The sequence below is a fragment of the Balaenoptera musculus genome, chromosome 13, assembly GCF_009873245.2.
Source record: "Balaenoptera musculus isolate JJ_BM4_2016_0621 chromosome 13, mBalMus1.pri.v3, whole genome shotgun sequence".
NCBI classification, from domain to species: domain Eukaryota; kingdom Metazoa; phylum Chordata; class Mammalia; order Artiodactyla; family Balaenopteridae; genus Balaenoptera; species Balaenoptera musculus.
Window position 1 is genome coordinate 60,639,720 of NC_045797.1, and position 18,402 is coordinate 60,658,121.

Consider the following 18,402-nt stretch of genomic DNA (forward strand, 5'->3'; position numbering starts at 1 on the left):
ATTCTGGAAATAATTCCTAACTTGTAGGTTTATTTTCTTAGTATGTAATACCTAGTATCATTCCATCTGTCCATCTTTCAAACTACTGTTCAGCTTTTAAATATGAAATATGTAATGCTTGTGTCAGAGCCAGAATCAAATTCTGTGAATAAAAATATAGTACTCTGTTGGATTTTTACAGGGAAGATGAAAGAAAAAAGTGATTACAATAAAATTATATGGAGAAGTAATAGGTGTTATGGAGCACAGTAGCAGGAGAACCAAATCTAGTTGTAAGTGATCAAGGAAGCCTTCTTGCAGGAAGTGATATTTGAAGTTGACATTTGAAAGGCAAGTAAGAATTAACCAGGGAAAGAGGACTGACTAAATATTTGTTGAATGAGAGGTAGAAGAAAGGCAGAGCATTAGCAGTAAAGTTTCTGAGGGAAGAATTTGGCACATTTGAGAAACAAAATAATTAGTTAGTAGAGAGGGAGAGGGAAAGAGTGTTTCTAGATGCAGCTAGAGAGTTAACCAGGAGGGCAGATTAACTGAGAGTTATGAGAAGGCTTTTGAAGGGTCTTAATCAGGGCTCTTGTGATCAGATTTGCTCTTAGATCACGCTGACAGCAGTGTGGAAGATGGGTAGAGAGGAGTAAAACTGGAGATGGGGAGACTGGATAGAGGACTTTGCAGTCACCTGGGTAAACGAGGAAGGTTACCTTGACAAGGGTACTAACAATGTAGTTGAAGAGAAGTGGGTGTGTTCAGGAAATATTTAGGAAGTAAAATCTGCAGGAAATTAGTTCTTGTTTAGATGTAGGGGATTTAAAAAGAGGAGAATCGAGGATGACTCTCACACTTCTAGTTTAAAAAACTAGACCAAAAGTACGTTTGGAAGATGGTGGGTTCACTTTTGGATTTACTTGTTAGGCCATCAAGCAGAAATGGCTAGTAGACCGCTGAGCATGTGAGTGTGGAGCTCAAGCCAGAGACATGGGTTTAATATGTAGATTTGAGAGCATATAGCATCTAGTACTAATGACACTCATTGCCACTGGGGTGGAAGAGCTCAGCCAGGGACCTTATGCAGAGTAAGAAGAGGGTCTAAAATGGAGCCCTGAGGAATGGCAACATTTTAAAAACTGGTAGAAGAATAGAAACCTGAAAAGGAAACTGATGAGGATTATTTTAATGGTAGGAGGAAAATCAAGAGCATGGAGATAAAGAGAAGAGAGGGTTTCCAGAAGGAAGGATCCTTCAGCACTACTGATTAATGCCCAGGGGTCTGAAGAGTATCTCTAGGACTTAGTGACACACAGGTCACTGGGAACTTTATTGTGAGCAGTCTTAGGAGAGAGTTGAGGGCAGAAACGAAGACTGTGCGTAGAAAGTGAAGACTAAGTGTAGTAAGCTTTAAGGAAGCCTAGATTGTGGAGGTGAAGGTGAGGGATTAGGGGGAAATAGCTGAAAGGACCCATGGGGTCAAGGAATAGAGAGAGAGAATGTGTGTGTGTGTGTATATGTGTGTGTGACATGTTTCTTAGAGGAGGAGCAAATAAAAAGGAGAGAGCAGAGATACGATATGAAGGTATCTGAAGAAGTGATAGGGATTGGATTCTGAACATAGCTGGAGAATGGCAGGAGGAGCATGTCTTTTATTGTTACCAAGAGAGAATATAGGAAGTTAGGTGATGGGTGTGTAGATTTGGGTTTAGGTCTGGTGGTGGGTGTTAATACGATAGCTTTATGTATGAGACTGGATTATCTGCTAAGAATACATCAGAGGTTTAAGAAGAGTGGAGAAGGTTTAAAATAATAATGAACAGGAGGACAAATTTACTAAGAAATAGTAAGATTGAGAAAAGCTAAGGGTCCGATTGAGGTGTGTAATCGTAAGTTTATATAGAAGTGCTGCTGGTCTGCACAATTGGTAGCCTAGGTAAAAGATAATAGAATGAAAATAGTTAACAGTTGAATTCATGGAGAGACAAGGGGACATGAAGACACTGTCAAAAGAATGGTTGAATTGATAGACCCTGAACTAAAACTAGAGAGGAAAGAAAGTGAAGGCAAAGGGAGGCTAATGGATCAAAGTAAGGGGATAGGCAACAGTCTAGAGCAGGTGAGCAAACTCTTTTGTAAAGGGCCAGATAGTAATATTTGGGCTTTGTAGGCCATGTGTTCTCTGTTGAAACTACTCAACTCTGCCATCATAACATGAAAGCAGCCACAACACATAAATGAATAAGTGTGGCAGGCTGGATTTGACCTGCAGGCCAAAATTTGCCAGCCCCTGATCTAAGGTCCCACCTAAATCAAAGTGCCTGGTAAATCAGGGGTACTGAGCCTGAAGGATATGCTCAGAGAGTGAGTTTGCATCAGTGACAGTTCTTCATAATGACAATATCTAAGGCATGACAGCTGGAGAGGGTGGTGGTTGTGCAGAAGCTGAAGTGGATCACCCACATGAATATTAACTTCACTCAAGATGATGTAAAAGTTTGGTTACAGAGGAAGGATGCCTGGTTTAGAGTGTTATCAAGGGATTTGTAGATGACAGTGATGAGGACAGTGACTAGGAGAGGGTAGAAGGTCGTGTATCCAAATTAAAGAAGCAGGCATTTTTCCTTCTTCATTCTTTTATCCATTTACTATATTTTCCTGAAACTGATAATCCAGATGTTTTCTGAAACGTTTTTCAAAAAAATTCGTAATTCCCCTCTGACATTTTTCCTGTTTTGTTCCACTTCCAAACCTTTACATTTCTCCCTTAGGAGAATATTACCCTAAGTTATGTTAAAATCTATTTATCTTTCATATTTCAGTTTCTCCTACTTAATATTAGAAGCCAGATACTTATTAAAAATAGAATATCTTTATCCAGAGTAACAAATTCTGCCTTTTAACTGAGACGTTTAGACCATTCACATTTAATGTGATTATTGATACAGTGAGCTTTAAAGCTGTCACCTTTGCTGTTTGGTTTCTATCTGTTCAATCTGTTCTTTGCTCCCTTTTCCTCATTTTTTGATTTCTTTTGGATTAATCTAGTGTATATTTTCAAAAATTTATTTATTTTATTTATTTATTTTTGGCTGCATTGGGTCTTCGTTGCTACGTGCGGACTTTCTCTAGTTGCAGTGAGCGGGGGCTACTCTTCGTTGCATTGTGTGGGCTTCTCATTGCAGTGGCTTCTCTTGTTGCAGAGCACGGGCTCTAGGCGCACTGGCTTCAGTAGTTGTGGCTCATGGGCTTAGTTGCTCCGTAGCATGTGGGATCTTCCCGGACCAGGGCTCGAACCCGTGTCCCCTGCATTGGCAGGCGGATTCTTAACCACTGCGCCACCAGGGAAGCCCCTAATGTAGTATTTTTTATGATTTCTTTTTATCTCTTTTGCTGGCTTATTAGCTACAACTCTTATTTTATTGGTTGCTTTAGGATTTATAGTATATGTTTTTAAGTTATTGGAGTTCTGTCTTTAAGTGCTAATATACCGCTTCATGTGTAGTATGAGAACCTCCTAACAGTGTACTTCCATCTCTCCTTTCTGTCTTTGTGCAATTGTTTTCATATATTTTACTTCTCTGTATATATATAAACCATACACTACATTATTATTTTTGTTTCAACAGTCAGTTCTCTTTCAAAGAGATTTAAATAACATAAAAAGCATATATTTCCAGTGCTCATCATTCCTTTGTGTGCATCCATATTTTCTGGTATCATTTTCCTTCTGTCTTAAGAACTTTCTTTAACATATTTCGTAATACGGGTTGCTGATAATGAATTCTTTGAGCTTTTGTGTGTCTGAAAAAGTCTTTATTTTGCTGCCTGCATTGTTTCTGATGAGATATCTTCTGTCATTCTTATCTTTATTCCTCTGTATATGAGTGACCTTTTTCTCTGGCTGCTTTTAAGATTTATCTCTCTATCATTGGTTTTAAGCAATTTTATTATGATGTGCTTTGGTGTAGTTCCACCCACCCCCACCCCCCCCAGTGTTTCTCGTGCTTGGGATTTGTTGGGTTTCTTGGATCTATGGGTTTATAGTTTCCATGAAGTTTGGAACTTTTCAGCCCCTGTTTCTTCAGATATTATTTTTGTTCTCCCTCCCTATGCTGTGATCGGGAAACTCTATCAAGGCAGTAAGCTGGAACAATCATAGGGCTCACCTGTTTGTTAGGTTCCCTTTTCTCAGGGATTGCTGCCCTCTGTTGCCTGATGTCCAATGTCTTAACCATTTTGATTTATAGTTGCTTCAAGCAGGAGGGTAAATTGGGTCCCTGTTACTCCAACTTGACTGGAAGTGCCAGTCAGATACTTTTAACATTACCAAGAAATTCAGTTCTTACCCACTTTAAAATCCTCACTTTTGTATAATGTCACTTTTTGAACTTGATAAGGTAAGAATGAATCTGATAGTTGATGAATACTTACTAACCATTGAGAGAACTAAGTGTTTAGCCTGGATAAGGAAGTGTGGGGAAAAACAAGTTCACATGTGACCCAGAGAGTCAGATTTTTTTTTTTTTTAATAGAGAAAGGAAAATTTACTTCGGAGAAATTTATCCAGAATCAGGATTTCTGTCTTTATAATTACTTTGCAGGCATTGAAACTTGTTGCTCTTACAGAAGTCTATACCACTGATTATTTCTCTAAAACAGTGGAAAATAGATTTTGGCAATGTTGAGTAAAGAGCCTGTTGTATATTTGTGTGGTTAAATCTATGATTGCAGATGTAATCTTAGATCATTAATTCATACACTAATCTAATAAAAGAATTAGGGTAAACAGTTTTCCTCAAATCCATTACCAAGGAGATAAGGACTCCTCAAGCTCTATAGGTCTTTGAATGTCTTCATTCTTAGTAAGTGTTGTGACTGGTTATATTTCCATGAGGTTTCATTTGCTTCCTTGCAATCATCTGGAGCCTAGTCATGATCCAGTGGAATAATATAATAAGCAGCAGTCATAGCCTTGCTGTTTTTGTCATATAGCTGGGTGAACTGAGTCAGGACTGAGTCCTTGCTTTCTTTTTCTTTTTCTCTTTTTCTTTCATTGAAGTATAATTGACTTGCAATATTATATTAGTTTCAGGTATACAACATAGTGGTTTGATATTTTAATATATTACAAAATGATCACCCAGGGAGTCAGATTTTATCTCAGTATAAGAATACACTTTAAAAAAAAAAAAAAAAAGAATACACTTTTTAAAAAGAGGGTGCATTCTTATTTGATTTGGCTTAATTTATTTTTTATTAAGGTATAATTTACATACAGTGAAATTCACCTTTTTGGTGTTTTCATAAACACATACAGTCTTGTTACTAATACCCTTTGTAGTTAACCCCTCCTTCCCTACTCTAATCCCGTGGCAACCACTAATACGTTTTCTGTTCCTACAGTTTTGCCTTTTTGAGAAAATCATATCAATTCCAGAATCATACAGAATGTGGCCTTTTGAATCTAGGGTCTCCCGTTTAGCATAATGCATTTGAGATTCTTATATGTTGGTGTGTGTCAGTAGTTCATTCCTTGTTCTTGTTGAGTAGTATTCCATTGAATGGATGTACCACTCCTTGGTAACATCACTAGCTACCAAAGTAGGCAAAGGCAGTTGAGTGTATCTGAGGATGGTGTAGAAAGGATTTAGGCTTATTTATTTATTTATTTATTTATTTATTTATTTATTTATTATTTTTTATTTTTGGCTGCATTGGGTCTTCGTTGCTGCACGCAGGCTTTCTCTAGTTGTGGCAAGCAGGGGCTACTCGTTTCGGTGCGTGGGCTTCTCATTGTCATGGCTTCTCTTGTCGCGGAGCACGGGCTCTAGGTGCGCAGGCTTCAGTAGTTGTGGCACGTGGGCTCAGTAGCTGTGGCTTGCGGGCTCTAGGGTGCAGGCTCAGTAGTTGTGGCACACAGGCTTAGTTGCTCCGCGGCATGTGAGATCTTCCCGGACCAGGGCTCGAACCCATGTCCCCTGCATTGGCAGGTGGATTCTTAACCACTGCGCCACCAAGGAAGTCCCTTATCATCTTTTTGAAAGATTCGGCTTCTACCAAATGATGAATTGAAGCTTTACAGGGCCTAGGAGGTTTTCATCTAAAGAAGGTCTTAAAAAAAGAATGCTTGAGGTTTTCATTTAATAACTAGTGAAGGAAATAGATTTGGCTAGGGATTCTTTCTTTTTTTTTTTTTTTACTTGTTCCTAAAGTAAAAATTCAGTTTATTCATGTTTATGACACATTACTCAGAAGGCAAAGTGTTTCACATCATAGATTTCACTTCCAGCTCCTTGGAATGTTCATTTCTTTGACTGTAAAGAGAGACTAGACCGGAAAGCCACGTAATGCTTAGGCAACTAAACTAAGGATGGAGCAGGTGGGGTGGGCAGTGCTAACGTCATCCTCCCAGGGATGGGCACAAGGGGGCTGTTAGCCATAAGCTGACTGTGTAGAACTGTTAGCTGGGAGTGCGGAGCAGCCGTCCTGGACCCTCGGGCCATTGTGGGCTTCAGTCATCCCCACCACACAGGTACAGCAGCGCTTTCTGGTAGTCGCCCTTGATGTCTTGCTGAATGTAGTAGTACAGGGACTTGCCATACTTTTTCTTGAATTCAGATCTAATTTTCAACATGTCCACTTCACTGTGGGAGATCATGATTCTAATCAGGACCTTATCATGAGTGCCCTTGCCCTTCATGGAGTCGTACAGTCTGTCAGCAAAATACAGGGGCTTGTTCTGAATGCACTGGACTCGGTTCAGGAAGGCATTTTCCAGGTCTCCTCTGACCTCCTTCTTGATGCTCTCCAGCATGTCATAAGGGCTGTAGCTCTTGTACCTTTCAAATACTTTCTGGAGGCGGCACACACTCCACTTGGTCAGGATGCTGATCCGCTTGGGAACATCAGTTCCTCTCCTCTTCATGCCAGCATCACAGAGATCCCGGGCATCTTGGTCAATCAGTTCATAATCAACGACAGAGCCATCCTCTGCTCTTCGACCCTTCGATAGGGCAACCCTCAGCTTGCGGAAGTCACCAGATGTGTCGGAAATGATATCCTTCTCCAGATCGGTCTTGTACATGTCCTTGTCGACTCTGTTGATTTCCTGCAGCTCCTGGTTGGTCCTTGAGCAGATGAACTCAATGAGGGAGTCCTCATCGGTCCCCAGCCCCTTCATGGAGGCTTTCAGCTCGGAAGCGTCATACTGAGCAAGTGTTTTCAGTAGGCCCAAAATCTCTGTCTCCAGGTGGCTGGACAAGGCTGGCGTCGTGCTGATGCAAGTTCCTTTTTGGTCCTCCTCTGGTAGGCGAAGGCAATATCCTGTCTCTGTTCATTGCTGCGGTTGGTCAAAATGTTGATGGTGACCTCACCCACACCCTTAGTCTTGATGGGCATTTCAGTGTTCAGAGCATCCCGCTCAGCATCAAAGTTGGTGTACGCCTTGACTGACCCGTATGCACTTGGAGGTGTGGAGTGATCACCCTCCAAGCTGAGCTTGTAGAGAATTTCATGAACGGTAGACATTATGAAGGAAGCTGGGCCGGGTGTGGAGCGTCGCCAGATGCAGAGCAGGGATTATTTCTTATCTATCTACTCTTTACCAGATGGGCTGTTTTTTTTTTTGAACCATCGTTCCTGGGCATTTTGTTCTAATTCTGATGTGGTGCTTCGTAATACTTTTGACTCTTGTATGACTTGAGTTGCCCTGAAGGAAAATTCTCAGGTTACCTAAAAATTGGGGAAAAGCCTTTATTTTAGTTCTGAAACTCTCAGGGAAATCTAGTAGCAATAATGAATTTATATTAGAGTTTTGTTATGGAAATTAAACTTAAAAACAGAATTTCCATTGTCCTAAAACATACCTTACAGTGTAGTGTTCTTAATCTTATAAGTTTTTATTGGACATTTTTAATGAATTGAGATACCCTCTAATGTATATAACGTCAGTTTTTTTATGATTTAATGTTTTCCAGATGAAGGTAATGAAACAGAGGTGCAGCCACAACAAAACAGCCAGTTAATGTGGAAACAAGGTCGACAACTACTCAGACAGTAAGTATCTCTTGAAAGTATCTGCTGTGAAAAAGCTTCTTTGAATTACTGTTCCTTTTTCATATTAAATACTTTTTCCCCTATGGAGGAATTTATTTTTTCATTAAATATTAGTAAGAATTATCAAGAATAAGTTCTCTCTCCATAATTTTAGCTTTATCAGGAAGTGTACAGCTTAAAGCTTCTAATTTATATATGCTTAAATTTATAGTTTAAAGAATTCTATACCCTTAAAGTTACTCTTTTCCTTGTACCTTTTATACATGAATATACATATGTTTTAATATAAGTCTAATCATGTAATTTTTGTGTTATGTTTTTAAACTTTATTTTAAATAGATGGAAGAACTTCTTGGATTTCCCAAGTTTGTAAATTTTATGCTAACATATAGTTTCTCCTATAAAATGTGAACTTGAGAGTATAAAGAGGGATCAAAGCTAGGTTGAGGTTCAGATGTCAGGCAGTGGGCTAGACCCACTCACCAGCTCAGTGCCTGACCCTTGCATATCACATTTGAAATTGGTATTTTGATTTGTGCCTCAGTAAAATGAAATTTGCTACCTGGTTTAAACTTTTGGGGTTGCTTGTGAATAGTCTAAACCTGTGGTTTCCAGAGCAGACTGCATGCCAGCCATTTCTTTTGATGATGGGAAGAGAATATTACAGTGTCTCCTTACATCTATTTTTTATCTCCTCAAAGTGAGAAGGAAATGAGACTTCATTACTATTTATTTATTTATGTTTTAAATTTTATTTTATTTATTTATTTTTTATACAGCAGGTTCTTATTTGTTATCTATTTTATACATATTAGTGTATATATGTCAATCCCAATATCCCAATTCATCCCCGCCGACACTTTCCCCCCTTGGTGTCTGTACGTTTGTTCTCTACATCTGTGTCTCTATATTTGCCTTGCAAACTGGTTCATCTGTACCATTTTTCGAGAATCCACATATATGTGTTAATATATGATACTGTTTTTCTCTTTCTGACTTACTTCACTCTGTATGACAGTCTCTAGGTCCATCCGTGTCTCTACAAATGAGTCAATTTCATTCCTTTTTATGGCTGAGTGATATTCCATTGTATGTATGTACCACATCTTCTTTAACTGTTCGTCTGTCAGTGGGCATTTAGGTTGCTTCCATGACCTGGCTATTGTAAATAGTGCTGCAGTGAACACTGGGGTGCATGTGTCTTTTTGAATTATGGTTTTCTCTGGGTGTATGCCCAGTAGTGGGATGGCTGGGTCATATGGTCATTCTAGTTTTAGTTTTTTAAGGAATCTCCATACTTTTCTCCATAGTGGCTGTATCAGTTTACATTCCCACCAACAGTGCAAGAGGGTTCCCTTTTTTCCACACCCTCAGCAGCATTTGCTGTTTGTAGATTTTCTGATGATGCCCATTCTAACCAGTGTGAGGTGATACCTCATTGTAGTTTTGATTTGCATTTCTCTAATGATTAGTGATGTTGAACAGCTTTTCATGTGCCTCTTGGCCATCTGTATGTCTTCTTTGGAGAAATGTCTATTTAGGTCTTCTTCCCATTTTTGGATGGGGTTGTTTGTTTTTATAATGTTGAGCTGCATGGGCTGTTTATATATTTTGGAGATTAATCCTTTGTTGATTTGTTAGCAAATATTTTCTCCCATTCTGAGGGTTGTCTTTTCATCTTGTTTATAGTTTCCTTTGCTGTGCAAAAGCTTTTAAGTTTCATTAGGTCCCATTTGTTTATTTTTGTTTTTATTTCCATTTCTCTAGGAGGTGGGTCAAAAAGGATCTTGCTGTGATCTATGTCATAGAGTGTCCTGCCTATGGTTTCCTCTAAGAGTTTGATAGTGTCTGGCCTTACATTTAGGTCTTTAATCCATTTTGAGTTTATTTTTGTGTATGGTGTTAGGGAGTGTTCTAATTTCATTCTTTTACATGTAGCTGTCCAGTTTTCCCAACACCACTTATTGAAGAGACTGTCTTTTCTCCATTGTACATCCTTGCCTCCTTTGTCATAGATTAGTTGACCATAGGTGTGTGGATTTATCTCTGGGCTTTCTATCCTGTTCCATTGATCTATATTTCTGTTTTTGTGCCAGTACCATACTTTCTTGGTTACTGTAGCTTTGTAGTATAGTCTGAAGTCAGGGAGTCTGATTCCTCCAGCTCCGTTTTTTTCCCTCAAGATTGCTTTGGCTATTTGAGGTCTTTTGTGTCTCCATACAAATTTTAGATTTTTTGTTCTAGTTCTGTGAAAAATGCCATTGGTAGTTTGATAGGGATTGCATTGAATCTGTAGATTGCTTTGGGTAGTATAGTCATTTTCACAATATTGATTCTTCCAATCCAAGAACATGGTATATCTCTCCATCTGTTTGTGTCATCTTTGATTTCTTTCAACAGTGTCTTATAGTTTTCTGCATACAGGTCTTTTGTCTCCTTAGGTAGGTTTATTCCTAGTTATTTTATTCTTTTTGTTGCAGTGGTGAATGAGATTGTTTCCTTAATTTCTCTTTCTGATCTTTCGTTGTTAGTGTATAGGAATGCAGGAGATTTCTGTGCATTAATTTTGTATCCTGCTACTTTACCAAATTCATTGATTAGCTCTAGTAGTAGTCTAGATGTTCTGGTGGCATCTTTAGGATTCTGTATGTATTGTATCATGTCATCTGCAAACAGTGACAGTTTTACTGCTTCTTTTCCAATTTGTATTCCTTTTATTTCTTTTTCTTCTCTGATTGCCGTAGTTAGGACTATGTTGAATAATAGTGGCGAGAGTGGACATCTTTGTCTTGTTCCTGATCTTGGAGGAAATGCTTTCAGTTTTTCACCATTGCGAATGATGTTTGCTGTGGGTTTGTCATATATGACCTTTATTATGTTGAGGTAGGTTCCCTCTGTGCCCACTTTCTGGAGAATTTTTATCATAAACGAGTGTTGAATTTTGTCAAAAGCTTTTTCTGCATCTATTGAGATGATCATCTGGTTTTTATTCTTCAGTTTGTTAATATGGTGTATCACATTGATTGATTTGCGTATATTGAAGACTCCTTGCATCCCTGGGGTAAATCCCACTTGATCATGGTGTATGATCCTTTTAATGTGTTGTTGGATTCTGTTTGCTAGTATTTTGTTGAGGATTTTTGCATCTATATTCATCAGTGATACTGGTTTGTAATTTTCTTTTTTTGTAGTATCTTTGTCTGGTTTTGGTATCAGGGTGATGATGGCCTTGTAGAATGTGTTTGGGAGTGTTCCTTCCTCTGCAGTTTTTTGGAAGAGTTTGAGAAGGATGGGTGTTAGCTCTTCTCTAAATGTTTGATAGAATTCACCTGTGAAGCCATCTGGTCCTGGGCTTTTGTTTGTTGGAAGATTTTTAATCACAGTTTCAATTTGATTATTTCTGATTGGTCTGTTCATATTTTCTATTTCTTCCTGGTTCAGTCTTGGAAGGTTATACCTTTCTAAGAATTTGTCCATTTCTTGCAGGTTGTCCATTTTATTGGCATAGAGTTGCTGGTAGTAGTCTCTTAGGATGCTTCGTATTTCTGCGGTGTCCATTGTAACTTCTCCTTTTTCATTTCTAATTTTATTGATTTGAGTCCTCTCCCTCTTTTTCTTGATGAGTCTGGCTAAAGGTTTATCAATTTTGTTTATCTTCTCAAAGAACCAGCTTTTAGTTTTATTGATCTTTGCTATTGTTTTCTTTGTTTCTATTTCATTTATTTCCGCTCTGATCTTTATGACCTCTTTCCTTCTACTAACTTTGGGTTTTGTTTGTTCTTCTGTCTCTAGTTCCTTTAGGTGTAAGGTTAGATTGTTTATTTGAGATTTTTCTTGTTTCTGGAAGTAGGATTGTATCGCTATAAACTTCCCTCTTAGAACTGCTTTTGCCGCATCCCATAGGTTTTTGGATCATTGTGTTTTCGTTGTCATTTGTCTCTAGGTATTTTTTGATTTCCTCTTTGATTTATCCAGTGATCTCTTGGTTATTTAGTAACGTATTGTTTGACCTCCCTGTGTTTGTATTTTTTACGTTTTTTCCCTGTATCTTATTTCTAATCTCATAGCGTTGTGGTTGGAAAAGATGCTTGATATGATTTCAGTTTTCTTAAATTTACCAAGGCTTGATTTGTGACCCAAGATGTGATCTATCCTGGAGAATGTTCCATGTGCACTTGAGAAGAAAGTGTAATCTGCTGTTTTGGGATGGAATGTCCTATAAATATCAATTAAATCTGTCTGATCTATTGTGTCATATAAAGCTTGTGTTTCCTTATTAATTTTCTGTCTGGATGATCTGTCCATTGGTGTAAGTGAGGTGTTAACGTCCCCCACTATTATTGTGTTACTGTCGATTTCCTCTTTTATAGCTGTTAGATTTGCCTTATGTATTGAGGTGCTCCTATGTTGGGTGCATATATATTTATAATTGTTATATCTTCTTCTTGGATTGAACCCTTGACCATTATGTAGTGTCCTTCCTTGTCTCTTGTAACATTCTTTATTTTAAAGTCTATTTTATCTGATATGAGTATTGCTACTCCAGCTTTCTTTTGATTTCCATTTGCATGGAATATCTTTTTCCATCCCCTCACTTTCAGTCTGTATGTGTCCCTAGGTCTGAAGTGGGTCTCTTGTAGACAGCACATATATGGGTCTTGTTTTTGTATCCATTCAGCAAGCCTGTGTCTTTTGGTTGGAGCATTTAATCCATTCATATTTAAGGTAATTATCGATATGTATGTTCCTATGACCATTTTCTTAATTGTTTTGGGTTTGTTTTTGTAGGTCCTTTTCTTCTCTTGTGTTTCCCACTTAGAGAAGTTCCTTTAGCATTTGTTGTAGAGGTGGTTTGGTGGTGCTGAATTCTCTTAGCTTTTGCTTGTCTGTAAAGCTTTTGATTTCTCTGTTGAATCTGAATGAGATCCTTGCTGGGTAGAGTAATCTTGGTTGTAGGTTCTTCCCTTTCATCACTTTAAGTATATCATGCCACTCGCTTCTGGCTTGTAGAGTTTCTGCTGAGAAATCAGCTGTTAACCTTATGGGAGTTCCCTTGTATGTTATTTGTCATTTTTCTCTTGTTGCTTTTAACAATTTTTCTTTGTCTTTAATTTTTGTCAGTTTGATTACTATGTGTCTCGGCATGTTTCTCCTTGGGTTTATCCTGCCTGGGGCTCTCTGCACTTCCTGGACTTGGGTGGCTATTTCCTTTCCCATATTAGGGAAGTTTTTGACTGCAATCTCTTCAAATATTTTCCTGAGTCTTTTGTCTCTTCTCCTTCTGGGGCCCTTATAATGCGAATGTTTGTGCATTTAATGTTGTCCCAGAGGTCTCTTAGGCTATCTTCATTTCTTTTCATTCTTTTTCTTTACTCTGTTCTGTGGCAGTGAATTCTACCATTCTGTCTTCCAGGTCACTTGTCCGTTCTTCTGCCTCAGTTATTCTGCTATTGATTCCTTCTAGTATGTTTTTCATTTCAGTTATTGTAGTGTTCATCTCTGTTTGTTTGTTCTTTAATTCTTCTAGGTGTTTGTCCTTTAATTCTTGTAGGTCTTTGTTAAACATTTCTTGCATCTTCTTGGTCTTTGCCTCTATTCTTTTTCTGAGGTCCTGGATCATCTTCACTATCATTATTCTGAATTCTTTTTCTGCAAGGTTGCCTATCTCCACTTCATTTAATTGTTTTTCTGGGGTTGTGTCTTGTTCCTTCATCGGGTACATAGCCCTCTGCCTTTTCATTTTGTCTGTCTTTCTGTGAGTGTGGTTTTCGTTCCACAGGCTGCAGGATTGTGGTTCTTCTTGCTTCTGCTGTCTGCCCTCTGGTGGATGAGGCTATCTAAGAGGCTTGTGCAGGCTTCCTGATGGGAGGGACTGGTGGTGGGTAGAGCTGGGTTTGCTCTGGTGGGAACAATTCAGTAAAACTTTAACTTCCTTGTTTGCTGTTGGGTGGGGCTGCATTCCCTCCCTGTTGGTTATTTGGCCTGAGGTGACGCAGCACTGGAGCCTGCCAAACCTGCTGTTTGGTGGGGCTAAAGGTGGACTCTGGAGGGCTCATGCCAAGGAGTACTTTCCAGATCTTTAGCTGCCAGTGTCCTTGTCCCCACGGTGAGCCACAGCCACCCCCTGCCTCTGCAGCAGACCCTCCAACACTAGCAGGCAGGTCTGGTTCCGTCATCTGTGGGGTCACTGCTCTTTCCCCCTGGGTACTGACACGCACACTACTTTGTGTGTGCCCTCCAAGAGTGGAGTCTCTGTTTCCCCCAGTCCTGTCGAAGTCCTGCAATCAAATCCCGCTAGCCTTTAAAGTCTGATTCTCTGGGAATTCCTCCTCCTGTTGCTGGACCCCCAGGTTGGGAAGCCTGACGTGGGGCTCAGAACGTTCACTCCAGTGGGTGGACTTCTGTGGTATAATTGTTCTCCAGTTTGTGAGTCATCCACCCAGCGGTTGTGGGATTTGATTTTATTGTGATTGCGCCCCTCCTGCTGTCTCACTGCGGCTTCTCCTTTGTCTTTGGATGTGGGGTATCTTTTTTGGTGAGTTCCAGTGTCTTCCTCTTGATGACTGTTCAGCAGTTAGTTGGGATTCCGGTGCTCTTGCAAGAGGGAGTGAGCGCACGTCCTTCTACTCCGCCGTCTTGAACCAGTCGCTCCTCCAGTCTCAGTTTTTCAAAGTTACTAGATTTTTTTTGCAACTTTACTCTACTTTCCTCATAGTAAGTACAGCGGTGAACCATGTAATAAAATTTTGTAAACTTGAACCACAGTCATCCCAAAGGCCCTCATGAGCTCCAGTCTCCAGTGAGTTCCGTCTCCAGCTGAATTCAGTCTCCAGAGACTTCATTACTATTTAATAAATGGGTTTTCACTTTGGTCTTAAATGTGATTTATGCATTTTCCTTTTATAAATAAATAAATTCTTAAAGTGCTTATTTTGTTTTTTTGGTTTTTTTTAATGACTAGTGGTTATCATAGTGAGCAATCCAAGAAAAAAATTTTTTAATTAATTAATTTATTTTTGACTGTGTTGGGTCTTCGTTTCTGTGCGAGGGCTTTCTCCAGTTGCGGCAAGCGGGGGCCACTCTTCATCGCGGTGCACGGGCCTCTCACTATCGCAGCCTCTCTTGTTGCGGAGCACGGGCTCCAGACGCGCAGGCTCAGTAGTTGTGGCTCACGGGCCTAGTTGCTCCGCGGCATGTGGGATCTTCCCAGACCAGGGCACGAACCCGTGTCCCCTGCATTGGCAGGCAGATTCTCAACCACTGCGCCGCCAGGGAAGCCCTCAAGAAATATTTTTTAAAAGACTCGTAATCTGCCTCTCAAAGGTGACATTTTATTGATGAATAAGGAAGTAACTATTTAGTAAAGCCAACTTATCTATGGAATGAGCAGTTTTGGAAACAGTTATATATAATGTGATTTTGTTGCCAAAGTGAGTTATGTATCAAGTATTATTTGTTAAAAATAGAAAAGCATAATACCTTTGTGTTTGTTTGCAAGAACCAACTGATTAAAATCAGGAACGTTTGAAATTTACTATCCAAATTTTAATCAAAAATTTTCTATAGGTACTGGATAGGATTGAAAAATGAGTACCTTGACTTGATAGGATACATTTATTCCATTTTGGTCACATGTCTTTGTGAGGTATCTCTTTGAGCTATAATAACTCTTAATACCAGATCTTAAAATAAAGTGATCTTAGATCAGACTGGTTATCTTTTTGATCTTTGTTTTCTCTTTCATCTCATAGACTTGATACTTACCTCTAAGTTAATGCTTATAAGTTAATGGTAGACATTTGTCTATCATGTTTATTAATGGCATTATTAGTGGCATTTGCCTTTTTCATGTTCTCGCCACTACCACTTTTCATCTTTTTTGGTCATCTTTGTTGTTAATAGATACTGAGTGCCTTCTATATGCCAGACACTGTTCTAGGTGTGTCTCTTTTAGGAGAAGGAAAACTAAGGTTCAGGAGAATTAATGTTACACAGGAAGAAGGTGGAAGAAATGGGCTTTGAACCCAGGTGTAACTCTCCATACAAAGCCTATTCTCTGTTTTCTATGCTGCTGCCTCTCTGCAGCACACACACCCCTGTGCACCCACTCATCTCACATCCCACAGTTGAGTTGTGGTCTATTTTTATTTTAGAGTTGTCGTCAGGATAGAAGCTTCCCTTCTGTGGAAGTGACTCTTTGGAATATACTGTCTTTTTTATGTCATGGAGGAAACCATATAAGCTAGAAACTTTGTATGTCATGGAGATATATGCTAGAAACTTTCTCTCTAGATTTCAATTTATCCAATGATAGTTTAATATCAGAAGTGTAAAAAGACTATTGTTTATTATAGTTACTATTATAAAATAGTAATTCAGTAGAATCTGAGAGTGAGTTTACTCCAACCCTGCCTAGAAGAAAGAATGTGCTATTAGGTATATTAAGGAATAGCTTCTTCTTATGATAAATGAATGGTGTATTGTATAGTTCTTTGATTTTTCTCAGTGACCATAGAGGCTGGTACTGCAAGAGACAGCTCCATCTGCAGCTGGAAGATTATTTATTAGCAAGTCTTACTAGCATAGTACTGTACTGTTAAGACTTATGCAGGCATATGAATTTAAAGAAATGTTTTTATTTACATATTCAGTAATAGAATACTGATTCCAATATGACTGAATTGTAAAGATCCTCTTCACACACAGGTATCTACAGGAGGTGGGTTACACAGATACTATTCTAGATGTGAAATCCAAACGAGTGCGAGCTTTGTTGGGCTTTTCAAGTGATGTCACTGACAGGGAAGATGACAAAAATCAGGACTCAGTTATAAATGGCACAGAGGCTGAAGTTAAAGAGACAGCAATGATTGGGTAAGTATTTTGTCTGGAAAGTGGTTTGGCTGTAGTTTTAGTTCTTATTAATGTTTTTGGCTTATGGGTGACACTTGTGATACTTGTACTTTTAGATACTGCTACAGAAGTAATTTAATGATAAAGTTTAATAAAAAAATTAAAATTTTATTTGGTAGAAGATAACACCATAGGGATTAGAGTTATCATTTATGATTACTTTAAGAATATTTTTATTTAAGATTTTTTAATTGCTTGCAATGTATGGATTTAATATAGATTTTAATATCTTGAAGCTCAGTCACTATTAGAACTTGCATAAAAGATCTTATTTGGAAATTCACTTCAAATCTGTAAGAGTGAAATTTCATTCCTGGTGACCCAGAAATCATATAAATATTTAATTCTTTTGATGTAAACCTTTTAGCCATTTTCATGTATCTAATAATGCTGTAACTCATCTTCCCCTTGAAAAGTATCTATTTCAAGTATATATATTTTAATTGATAGAATAAGTGAAAAATTCAGTAGCAGAAATTTTTTTTGCTTTTTGGATCATGTATCATACAATTATATGTAATTCTGCTTAAAATGAACGTGGACAGTTAAATAAGGAGATTCTTCTTTATTGAACCAAATTGACATGATTCTTAAAGAAATAAAAAGCCAAAGATTCTTTGAAAGTCTGAGTATGATGTTACTTTATTTTAACTCATGTTTAGGCTGGAAGAATGGTTTTAATTGAGCTCTATACATTTTCTAGTGAGAACATAGTTTCTATTATTTGGAACATAAACTAAAATTATGGGGGTAGGTAAAGGTTTAAAAATATGACTTTTATAAACAAATGTCACTGGAGCCTTCTTAAATGTATTCATTAATAGTTAAGACTATATAACTTGTTTTAATAAATGTAAGATGTAAATTGTTTCTCTGTGTAGAAGTAGACAATGTAGGCATTAATCCTGGTTATATTTTTACCTAATGAATTAGCTCAAATTATTATAAAGACCCTCAGGAAAGACCACTCTAGTTGTCTTGTGTTTTGGCCTTGACCTCTCTTTTGAAACTGATAAAGGTATTATTCTGAATCTGACTTCTATAGGGATGGAGCGTAGGTTGGAAAAAAACGAAAATGTAGCTCTGAGCAGATTTGAAATTTAAGATTTATCTGTTTTGAGAATTTTGCCCATAATTGTGGCTAAATTTTTTCAGGAAAATGTCTTCTTATCTATAACATTTCCTAATGAGAGAAATCATTCTGTTCTGGCCATTAAGAAATTTTTTGTTAAAATTCTTTAGAGGGAACTAAAATAAAATCTTACATATTTGAAAAGTCAATCATTTCGAAAAGGTTTAACCAACAGGATCAAGTTTTGTAGTAATATTAATTTGACTAAAATATTGTTTTTAGTAACTTTATGTACACATTTGCTTTTTTCAACTCTTTAGCTGTTCAGAAATGCAAGATTGCGTCAGAGAAAAATGATGTATTTACTAGTTATT

The 18,402-nt window shown here is 38.1% G+C and overlaps 2 protein-coding genes across 5 annotated transcripts in view; one reads left to right on the forward strand and one right to left on the reverse strand.

Moving 5' to 3' along the window:
• The window catches only part of STRN (striatin), a 117,220-nt gene that overhangs the window by 44,649 nt on the left and 54,169 nt on the right, over positions 1–18,402 (forward strand). For all 4 annotated transcript variants that reach the window (XM_036872834.1, XM_036872835.1, XM_036872837.1 and 1 more), the window contains exons 4-5: positions 7,965–8,043; positions 16,750–16,917. In XM_036872834.1, the coding sequence (XP_036728729.1) occupies positions 7,965–8,043; positions 16,750–16,917 (247 nt within the window). The remainder of the gene's footprint in view (positions 1–7,964; positions 8,044–16,749; positions 16,918–18,402) is intronic.
• LOC118905884 (annexin A2-like) lies at positions 6,322–7,527 on the reverse strand. Its single transcript, XM_036872838.1, is given in 2 exon segments — positions 6,322–7,254; positions 7,257–7,527. Coding segments are annotated over 2 exon segments (1,014 nt in total). The 5' UTR covers positions 7,516–7,527; the 3' UTR covers positions 6,322–6,499.